The sequence below is a fragment of the Bombyx mandarina genome, chromosome 19 (assembly GCF_030267445.1).
Source record: "Bombyx mandarina strain Sakado chromosome 19, ASM3026744v2".
NCBI lineage: Eukaryota > Metazoa > Arthropoda > Insecta > Lepidoptera > Bombycidae > Bombyx > Bombyx mandarina.
In genome coordinates, this window is record NC_143225.1 from 3,211,422 (window position 1) to 3,221,612 (window position 10,191).

Here is a 10,191-nt window from a genome sequence, read left to right on the forward strand (position 1 = left end):
TCCTTATGGCTCCTCGTCACAATCGGCCATGATGGGCCAAACAAATGATCGTCCATCATCGCCGCCATGATCGGGCAACTCTCCACACAATCGTGAACGTTCATTTACTGACTGTCTACTGATATGTTAAGACGTCTGGGTATCGATGATGGAAATCGAGGGGATCGCGGCTGCGGCAATATTTTTAGTTAGCTCATATAGTCATTTAGTTAATGTGCGCGAAAAAGAATTGTGAAAACTTTTTTTTTATTGCCCTTGTAGACAGACGAGCATACGGCTCACCTGATGGTAAGTGGTTTCCGTCGCCCATGGACTTCAGCTATGCCAAGGGCAGAGCCAAACCGCTGTCTACCGATAATTATAAACAAGATGGAGGAAGAGAAGGTGGTGGGTGGTGGCTATCAATCGGAACAAACCAAGGTCCACGCAACCATAGTTGTGTAGTCGACACAATTGACACACACTCGAGACAACTACATCCTGACTAATCGGCGATGGTGTGGACGCTCACACAATCATGGGCCATCATTCCTTTGATCTACCGACACAACGCCGATTGCGCACGATCATGCGCGATGATGGCCGACCACACACATTTATGCCCTCTACACTATCGTGAGTTTCTATAATCGCCCATCATGGCTGATTGTGAAGAGGAGCCATTAGAGATACGTTGCGGGTCCAACAATTACGAAACTATTCCTAAATATTCCTATTCCTAAAACGTGCATGAGTAGGTACCTATACCTACTCATGCACGTGCATGTTTTGAACTTAAATGTTCTGTTTTACTCTGAATTCTGGACTATACGAAAGTGTGATAGGGTCACGTGTATTTATTAGTGTGATCTTTCACCAAAATACCGGCAAAAAAACATGTGGCGTTCTTTCTTACACTTTTCAGCAACGGCAACCGCTTAAACACACCCTGTAAATCCTATTTATGTTTATTGATGTAGGAATGAAAACCATACCTAATAGTGTGGACGTACGCACATCAAGAACTTGTTGTACAGAAAAGACCGAAAATTAAAAACAAAAGCGTTTATTTATTTATTCATAAATAATCAAAAACAAATGCGTTATTTAATGTGTGTGTGTCCCAGCAAAGAGTATCTTGTCTTCGTGAAGAATTAGGAACAAGAATGGATGGTCTACTTTGAACGGTAAAGGTGGCGGCGGTCTGGATAGCGAAGATGTCGGCACGGCAATCAACCCTGATAAAAAAAAAGTTAATTAATTATTATTAATATTTAAACTAATATTAAGTTTATTAATATTAATTTAAACCAATATTAATTAAAGTAAAACTAATATTAATTAATATTAAAAATTAACTAATATTAAAAACTTATATTAATTAATATTAATTTAAACTAAAATGATTATTATTAATATTTAAACTAATATTATAAAGCTGAAGAGTTTGTTTGTTTGTTTGTTTCGTTGAACGCGCTAATCTCTAGGACTACTGCTCTGATTAAAAAAAATCTTTCAGTGTTAGATAGCCCATTTATTGTGGAAGGCTATAGGCTAGCACTAATAAAGAATGTTTCAAAATCGTTTTTTTTGAGAATTTCCGCTGCGCGCTAAAGTAATGTATGACAGAATTGTCCTTTCATTTTACCATTCATCTCTAAGCACTGCTTGAGCGAGTTATGTTTTCTTAAAAAAAAAAGTTAGAAAAAAAAAGAGTTATGTGGCAATTCTGTTTTTATAAAAAAAAAAAAATGTTTTACTTGCAAGGTCACTGTGCTTGCAAAATATATAATTGCTTAGTTCGAATAGGTATTTTAATGTTATTTTAAATCCTGGATTGGCCGATGAGCCTTCAGACGCCTATGGCGTAATACCAGGGAGCACAGAAGTGAAGACAGTAGTACCGAAGGGTGCAGATAAAATACAGGCCGTTTTTCAATATCATAGACTCAAAGTACAAATCATTTTTCGTAGAAGTTTTTCTCGCTGTTTTGTAGCCTTTTGATCGATTTTCATATGATTTTTGATTATCTATTCCGAAAAACGTTGTCATCAGAGATTATCAGTGATTATCTCACCTGTAAAAGCTCCTGCAGTAGCACCTTCTTCGTCGACTTTCACGAAAGCTTCTTGGAAAGCTTTAGAGACTACAACTTGGTCATTCTTAACAATGCCAGGTGCTGGCTCTTGGAAAATCTTTGACACCCCAACCTATTATAAAAAAACAGTTTTATAAAAAGTATGATTTTTGCAATTTTCAATTTTTTTAACCGCCAAAATTTTTTTTGTGGACTTAACATGGAGACACTTTCCGAAAAAAGAAAATTATCATTTTATAAACACAATATGGAATTTAAAATTAGGCAGATATTTAATGTAGTAATAGCAATAATATGCATTTTAATCATAAACTTTTCACACTTATGATGCATAAAAAAGACCATTACGCGTAATCTTACCTTAGGTAAAATAGTATTAAGGTTCAATCCACTGCGTATTTCGAACTTAGGTATCTCTAATTCGATGTCTCTGCCGGCGGGGGATAGATTAAATACGTCTTCAAGTAGACCCTTTTCAGCCGCTTTCTCCAGCACTGCGGGTAGTCCGTCAATTTTGTCGGGCAGAACCACGACCATACGGAATCCTGGCTCCTTATACGGTAACTCGATCATCTGATAACATTATGAAGGCTTCATTCATGATTTTGCTTGTGTACACATAAGTATTGAAAAGCCCACAAAAATTTATCAAATTTAATTTGTTTATTATTTAAATAAAGTATAAAATATAAAGTATAATATATAAAGAGTCATAAAATTAACGATAATACATTTCAGGAAAGAGAAAACACAATGGCGGAGCATCTAGATTCCGTTTACTAGTAAAATATATAAAGAAAAAAATGAACTTCATCACATATGACATACCTACCTACTCAAGTTGAATTTAAGTATTAAACATCAATCGTTTTTATTAAATTTTAATTTGAAGTTTCATTCTTACCTTTGCACCCAATTCTTCGTTTTCAGTGTAAAACAAAGACTGTAAGAGACGCATTGTCGGTTTCTTGATGGTCGTTTTTTCATCGACGTGGAAATCTTTTTCTTCTGTTTCACTTGCGTTGAACGGAACGTGCCAGTGCCCCTAAAAGTGACAGAAGTTTTGTCGCGATTTTAGAAAATAAAGTAATATTTTACACTTTTGTTATAATCATTGTATTATTCCATAAACAAATTTGTACTAAATGAAACACGATAAAAAATATCAGAGTGAAACGATTAGATTGTCATATAAAATAATTTGTTTCAACAATGTAATAGAATAACTAGGTTTATTACCTGGAAGAAAATGACGTTAAACATTGCAACGGCCGTGGCGGGGTCAATTTTGTCTTCGCTGACAGGAGTCTTTATGTGCCCTTGAGTCTGTTCGTCCGCCTGCGAAATCAGTTCAATTAATAATGCTTTTATAACGATTGAATATTTTTAAAATATTACAGTTAGAACCTCGTTTTTTAGGAATTATTTGTGGTTTATTCACCAAAGAGAAAGTAATAAAATAATAAATTTTAGTTGACATGATGATGTAAATTTTATATAGTTGAAATCTCCCTTTCGTCTGTGATCGTCCAAATCTTGGACGCAACACATAGGCGCCCGTCTGTTGAGCCCAATATAGTCCCACTTTTGAACTTCTAACAGTCGGGTATAAAATTACGGTTTATTCTTTCTAACACATCTAAAACTGTACCCAATGGATGGACCTTCTCTCTCACACATTATTTATGACAAAACAACTGAAGGCGCCTGTGTGAATCAGTGTGAAATTCGAGTTCGGAGGTATCCCACGTATTCGATAATTTTGTGTATTTTTTGTTTTTTATTAATTTTTATTTGTGAAATAAAAGCTAAAACTGAATTACAATGTTTGTCTTTGCATCTGTTGATTTGCCAAATATTTGAACGTTATTACAATTATTCCGGAGTGATTACAAGTTCAAAACAGAATTAGTACTTAAATAAAATTCATGTTGTCAATACACATACCCAACGGTTGATGATATCAGCGGCATTCTTCGGAGCTCCGAAGTTAATGTTGTCCACTTCGCTTCTGAACAGATTCGCTGTCCTAGAGAACGCGTCGGCTAACTTATACTGGTCGGAAACGTATATTTTATTGGCGACAGTCAAGAATTTCGGGTCGAATTCTGCGTAACGCTGATTTAATAATCCGTATGTGTGTGTTGACTGAAACAAAAAAACACAAACAACGTCATAAATTATAAAACAATTATAAATTTATTATTATTACAAACCAAATTACACAAAATGGACTACTAATAATTTTTAGTAGCAAACTAAAGAAGTGCTTAAAGAAGTTATCCGGTTCAGGAATTCACGTCACTGTTTAATTATTACTAGACGATGACCGTGCTATGCTCGGTTTTTTTTTTTGATAACGCCATCTTTTTGTGTCTTTAAAGCGGTTAGTTGCCCTCAATTAAGAAAAATAGTATTATTATTCGCCAATAGATGTCGGGAAGAGTTGATTATTGAAAACACGAATAAAACAACATTTTCTGAAAATAAATCGTAGCTAGATCGATTTATCGCCCCCGAAATCCCCTGTATACTAAATTTTATGAAAATCGTTGGAGCCGTTTTCGAGATTCAGATTATATACATATACATATATTAATATACAAGAATTGCTCGTTTAATGGTATAAGATACACTGAAATAGACATGTGAAAACATAAAAACACCGCTATGTACAATACTAGGGAAATAAGTTTGTAGATAGAAAATATACAAATCACAAAAATATATAGATAATAAGGTTATAATAATATAAAGTAGGTAAATGGCTGAAAGTAGAAGGTTTTTTTTTTGCTTTACATCTTAATAGAACCGTGTCAGTAGTAGTAGGGTAGGGACGCGATGTTTCCATGTTTTAGCGTGATTTGGACTCAATTTTTTTTTTCTTATATGGATGGACGAGCTCACAGACCACCCACCCACCTTGAGATATAAGTTCAAGTATAGTTACAACGGTATAGTTACCCTTCAAACCGAAACGCATTACTGCTACACGGCAGAAATAGGCAGGGTGGTGGTATACCCGCGCGGATTCACAAGACGCCCTACCAGCAGTAAAGCACTTCCTCATAGAATCCTTTGATCGTAATTTTCAATTACAAAACGTTACCTCTTGATCCTCCCCTCCCCCGAGGATTTCCCTGATCTCTTCCTTGGACTGTGCACCGGCTCCAGCCTCGTACAAGGAAAGCAGCAGCATCACGCCGAGAGGAGACGCTATCACATTCTTGTCGTCAGCTAGGTTGTAGGATTCCTAGGTAAACAAGAAATAAATTATCACTACATAGTATAAAACAAAGTCACTTTCTCTGTCCCTATATCCCTATGTATGCTTAAATCTTTAAAACTTCGCAACGGATTTTGATGCGGTTTTTTTAAATAGATAGAGTGATTGAAGAGGCAGGTTTATATGTATAATAACATCCATTAAATAGTGGAGAAGTCAATAATAAATTACAGTTTCCGAAGCGAAGCGAGGGCGGATCGCTAGTCTATTATAATTCAGTAATGACTTTCGTGACTAGTTTCAATATTTTGTCGACAAAAACTTAACATAGTCGATAAATAAAGGCACAAGTATATAAAGCATTCGAATGTGATTTCAAGAGTCGTTAGTGCGTGCTTTTTAACGTTCTCGATAGCGTAAAAGTTAACTCAAATTTGTATGCAGTTGGAACAGCGCCCCTAGCGGAAACGCAGACAAACGCTCCACTTTTAAAAACTCGCACTAACTAGGTATACTGGACTCTACAGCACTAGAATCCATCTTCAAATCTCCAAATCAAGTATACAGAGCGACCTTAGCGCCAACGGCTTGGCCGTGTCTTCTCTGAACGCGATGCTTTGAGTAATGTCGTCTTTTAGTATCATGCAAGTATTTAACTGTGTCATATTCGGATCCAAAGAGAGTGAGCGCTGAATAACATTCACCGACAAAGTCATCATCATCATCTTAGGCCTTACAGCCCAGGGTGGGCCTTAGCCTGGTCCAGTATGTCTCTCCAGACTGCTCTGTTCTGGGCTTTCTCCTTCCAGTTCCTGACACCGATAACTTTGAGGTCGCGCTCCACGCCATCCAACCATCGGAGTTTGCAACCGACAAAGTGCCATTCAACAAACAATCGTGTGCTGGTCGACTTAGATGAGTCCGACATGCATTTAGGTGATTGCCATATTCATTTTTTTTTTTTTTTTTTTTATTGCTTAGAAGGGTGGACGAGTTCACAGCCCACCTGATGTTAAGTGGTTACTGGAGCCCATAGACATCCACAAAGTAAACGCGCCACCCACCTTGAGATACAAATTCTAAGGTCTCAAGTATAGTAACGACGGCTGCCCCACCCTTCAAACCGAAACGCATTACTGCTTCACGGCAGAAATAGGCGGGGCGGTGGTACCCACCCGCGCGGACTCACAAGAGGTCCTACCACCAGTATAAATTTCGAAATAATTAATACCTATCTATTAATGAGCAGTAACAGATTTCCTCAAAATAATCTGAAAGCTGTGCTATCGAATCAATATCAGGAGCAACGGTACTTAACAAAGAAAATCGAAGAAGAACCGATTTCAATTTAATTCATTCAATATTACATTAAACTACGTTGCTCATTACGCACAACTTATCGCAAATTTAAAAGTCCATTTAAAACAGAGTAATTAGTGCATATAGATAGATAGATACCTTAAGAATCTTCAAGGAGCTCTTGTCGATGGCATCGCCGAGTCTTGTCCTTGAGAATTCATGACCGAACATGTAGAACGCCTGCGTTCCACAAACCAACGTAACTGTAGTAGAATAGGGAGTGTATATTATAATTAATCTGGCCATAAATACTGTTACATAAAAACTTTTCCTTTTTTTTAACTTCTTTTATTTATTGCTTAGATGGGTGGACGAGCTCACAGCCCACCTGGTGTTAAGTGGTTACTGGAGCCCATAGACATATACAACGTAAATGCGCCACCCATTTGAGATATAAGTTCTAAGGTCTCAAGTATAGTTACAACGGCTGCCCCTCCCTTCAAACCGAAACGCATTACTGCTTCACGGCAGAAATAGGCAGGTTGGTGGTACCTACCCGCGCGGATTCACAAGAGGTCCTACCACCAGTAAAAATAATAAATAAGATTAACGGTTGACATCGTACAAAATTTTCAAATGTTTACTTTAGCATTTTATTACTTGAGACGAATGTTTAATTATTCTCGGTGAGTTGATGAAAACTAGAAAAGTCAAGAGCTGTGAAACCTTTTAAAGTAGACAAAGAAAGAGTATTGCAAATAACTTTTAATTATCAATAAACAATTCTACCGCTGAAAAGTACATCGTGTCAAATTGGTTGTTAAAAAAAAATTTACTTAAAAAATTAATTATGTTGAATAAGAATAGCCCTCATGAATCAAGATGTTGATATTATTTATGTACCACCCAAGCTTCAATTAAACCCATTCTTATTCTATTCAATTAAACTAATTCTTGTTCAATTTTTATTTTTCATTAAAAAAAAGTTAATGTTTGTCTTCAGTTAACAAACCATAACTTAAATTGAAACCTACGTCGTTTTAACGAATCATTATCATTATATATTAAATATGTATTATCATTATCGCGAATCATCAATTTTTTAAATTTTTTCAATTTAAATTTGTATGAAAAGTTTGCATAGTTGCTTTAAATATTTATTTTATAGCCCTCTTGTAATTTGATGTAGTTTATCTGTCCGTCAATGTATTCATTAAAATAATAAACCGGGAACAAAAAACGCACAATGTCTTTTTATTTCTTCGACCTAATAAACGAATGAAAAATGAACAACAATTTTACAAGATCTTACATACAATAATACCTAATTTTTTGTTTAGGCTTAATCTGATTAACCGTAATGGAGAAATTAACACAACGGACCCATAATATTGCAGTTACAGACATTTTAACATATAGTTTTATTATCTCATACATATGTATGTATGTTTATCTAATTGATTATTAAATCACTACCCTTTCATATACAGTATTCGATTCTAAAGTTTCTAAAGAAACAAGGAGCTGTTTTTTTTTATTAATAATATCACGGAATAGATAAATAAGGTACCTTATTTATCTATTCCGTGAATAATATATTCTCACCTAATAACAGTAGTCTATCCATGACGGCTGCGCTGCGACTGATACCGGACGAACAAAACTGACCAAACCAGTGTGTCTGCAAGAGCCACTATTTATATATAAGATTTATCATAAAAAATGTGGGGAATTATGTTTGTTTGTAATCTCCGTATTTATAATAAACTAGCTGTACCCGTCCGCTTCGCTGGGCATTTAAAATTAATATTATTATTTCTCACCCCCACAAAGATTCTCATCATTAACGCCCCCGCAACTGGTGTAGGGAGTCCAACACTCATATAAATATTAGCCTATCCATTAAGCACATGTATTTTCTACATTGATACCAAGTTTCAAGTCAATCGGATGCATGGTTCAGTAGTTATAACGGAACATCCGTAAAAACTACTCTAGATTTATATATTAGTATAGATTGTGCAACGATTTTTTTTATTGTATTCTTTAGTGAAAATAACAAGTATACTTTTGATGCAAATAAACAATAATTCGCAAAGGCAAATATGTTCTCTGGGAATTAATTGCGGTTAAAGACGATGATCCTGGCGAACTCTGTGCCGGAGAAAAGCAGATGACGGAACAACTCTTAGCTCTCTCCTTGCAGTGGACTACGACTAACATAAAGGTTAACGGTTCCTAAAGATCACAGGCTAAGGATATCACATTCGCCTGATTCAACAGAAATACCGCTTAGAGATATGGCTATCCTACAAAATAGAATATTGTGATTCGCGTATGTACTAAAACCATAATTAGGGAGAGGTATCAATTAAATGAAATAACTTTCCCAGATAGAATAGGTGAGAGGCAGCGGCCTGGCTCTGCCCCTGGCATTGATGACGTCACCGAGCAACGGTAACCATTCACCATCAGGTGGGCTGTATGCTCGTCTGCCAACACGGGGAATAAAAAAATAAAAATAAAAGAAGTTGTGGGCATAGAGTAGGAATTTCGAAAAGACTGATGTGGCCTCTTCTGTTAAACACGAGACATGCTCGAGATTAGGAACGTGGCTTATCAGTTTGTTTTGTCATACTTTTGAACTTTTCTATATGAGATAACCTGCATAACGTGAGCTTTGTTTATAAAAGCTCTTTGTCGGCGTTTAACATAAATTACGTAACTTTTGGCGGGTATAATCGATATCTATATGAACAATTTCACATCTCATTGGCCCTCAAACTCTCATTGACCCCAAACTAGGACTATCTGTCAAAAAAATTGTTGTTAAATAAAATATTTCGTTAAAGGATTTACGTATAGGTCTTTTTTGTATATCAGATTTAATATATTTAATTGCACATGCAATTTTCATGTGAAATTATTAATCATTGTACAATTAAGATTACTTTTACGGTTTGATATCGCGTTTTTAATTGTCCACAGAAATCTACAGTTTTCGTGATCATGGACGACTCGCGTGAAACCGTAGAAAAATAGTCCAGAGAATGAATTTCTCGCGAATCCAGGGCCGTTAAGTAGTCTTGTTCGTTGTGTGTTAACAACAAACGTATAGATGCGAGTCCGTGACCTTAGTGCCTGTTCACGTTGACTCGCGGGCGCGGTGGCGGGCGCGGTGGCGGGCGCGGTCACGAAATATCAAACATATCGACGCTCGAAAGGCAAACGTGACTAAGCGACAATGCGTGAACTTTACAGTAGACTAATTTAAAGTTGAAATACCTGAAAACAAAATTTATTTTAACGAATCTAGCTGTAGTAGAATCTAGCTAGTAGCTGTAGGATTGAAATGATTTTAATAGACCTAGAAATATGTATATTTTTTTTGCACATCGAATATGGTTATTGCCTATCATTTATGTACAAAGCAGTTATTGTCGTTTAGTCACGTTTACCTTTCGTCGTGTCGATATGGCGTAATAAACAAGTGTTCACGTACAAAACGCACGCGCGGTCTAAGTAGCGGGCAAGCGACTGGTGCTCGCGACAATATCAAAGGTGCGAGTTGCATTTGTGTGTTCACGT

At 36.1% G+C, this 10,191-nt stretch overlaps 1 protein-coding gene across 1 annotated transcript; it reads right to left on the bottom strand.

The window, feature by feature from the left end:
- Nucleotides 1-1,029: 1,029 nt before the first annotated feature.
- Nucleotides 1,030-8,284, bottom strand: serpin-9 (serine protease inhibitor 9). The gene is made up of 9 exons (XM_028169519.2): nucleotides 8,209-8,284; nucleotides 6,763-6,866; nucleotides 5,188-5,331; nucleotides 4,026-4,226; nucleotides 3,318-3,416; nucleotides 2,983-3,123; nucleotides 2,439-2,651; nucleotides 2,058-2,190; nucleotides 1,030-1,217 (listed from the first exon to the last, which is right to left on the bottom strand). Exons 1-9 carry the CDS (start codon nucleotides 8,228-8,230, stop codon nucleotides 1,087-1,089), a joined length of 1,188 nt encoding a protein of 395 aa, XP_028025320.2. The 5' UTR covers nucleotides 8,231-8,284; the 3' UTR covers nucleotides 1,030-1,086.
- Between the last annotated feature and the right edge of the window lie 1,907 nt (nucleotides 8,285-10,191).